At 45.1% G+C, this 1,314-nt stretch overlaps 1 protein-coding gene across 1 annotated transcript; it reads right to left on the minus strand.

The window, feature by feature from the left end:
• Positions 1 to 381: 381 nt before the first annotated feature.
• LOC138914907 (uncharacterized) lies at positions 382 to 1,068 on the minus strand. The gene has a single exon (XM_070219609.1). It carries the CDS (start codon positions 1,066 to 1,068, stop codon positions 382 to 384), a length of 687 nt encoding a protein of 228 aa, XP_070075710.1.
• Positions 1,069 to 1,314: the final 246 nt, after the last annotated feature.

Consider the following 1,314-nt stretch of genomic DNA (forward strand, 5'->3'; position numbering starts at 1 on the left):
TTTTTTTCTTAACGGAATATGTGCTTCGTGGTTCTACCTACAAGAGCACATTTAAATCTTTGTGAAATTCCGCGTAGGACGGATGCAATCCCACTTTGAGTGATATTTTTGAGCGAAATATATCGCTCACAAAATAATAATTATTTCTGAGCGATATTTTTTTTGCTTACAAAATAATCATTAAATGGAAATTTTTATTTTTTACTCAAAAAAAATAATCATTATTTTCGGTCCCTGAGAAAAACTCATCGGATGTTGCTTTCCAACGGACTCCGAGAGTTTTCGCCGTGCTTTCCGTATCTATTTCGAGGAAATCGGCGTTTAACAGATGATCAGTTTCGATATGAGCCAGAACTTCTTTATGATTGGAGGTCCACTTCCTTAATGGAAAACCAGCCGAATTGAGGGCACTCTGCAACTCGCGAATAGTAAGGTGAGCTCTTCTGCAGAGTCAGCTCCCGGAAGGACATCATCGACGTACATGCAACCACGCATAACTTTACTCGCCCTTGGATGGGTTAGTTGCACGTCGGTCGCCAGCTGTTGCAGGACCCGAATTGCCAGAAACGGTGCACAATTGACCCCAAACGTAACAGTTTTCAGCTCAAAATCGCGAATGTATCCTTCTCTATTGCGGAATAAGATACGTTGGAAAGCTGTCTGCTTCGGATCTACCCAGATCTGCCGGTACATTTTCTCGATATCAGCACTGTACACAAAACGGAAATATCGCCACTTCAGGATCTGGACGGTTAGATCGGACTGTAGGACCGGGCCAGCATGAAGGATATCATTTAAGCTGACCCCATTGTCTGAAGGGCTGGAGGCATTGACTACCACTCGAAGTTTGGTGGTCGTACTCTCCGGTTTTAACACCGCGTGGTGTGGAAGGTAATAACACGCTGAATCGTGGGTAGGAGGGACTTCTCTCATGTGGTTGAGGTCGAGATATTCTTGAATCACTGAGTCGTACTTGGATTTTAACGTACTGTCCCTTTTAAGCCGCTGCTCGTTTCTTAAGAATTGAGCCAACGCCAGGGATCTGGAATGTCCTCGGGAGCATTTCATGTTCTCAGGATCTCAAAAGGGAAGACTCACGACATTCCTGCCGGTATCGTCTTTTGTGGTGGTCCGAAGGACCACCTTTACTGGCAGATCTTCCACTTCCCAGAATTTGGTGAGGAGTTTATCGAGAGACGCTTCGTACGTGTGTGCAACATGCGTAGAAAACGATGAAATTCTATCTTGCCTCGGAGCGGGTACTGGTCCTGTTAGAATCCAGCCGAAAATGGTCTCTTGACCGAGAAGAGAGCC

Source organism: Drosophila takahashii, chromosome 2L (genome assembly GCF_030179915.1).
Source record: "Drosophila takahashii strain IR98-3 E-12201 chromosome 2L, DtakHiC1v2, whole genome shotgun sequence".
In the NCBI taxonomy this organism is placed as follows: Eukaryota; Metazoa; Arthropoda; class Insecta; order Diptera; family Drosophilidae; genus Drosophila; species Drosophila takahashii.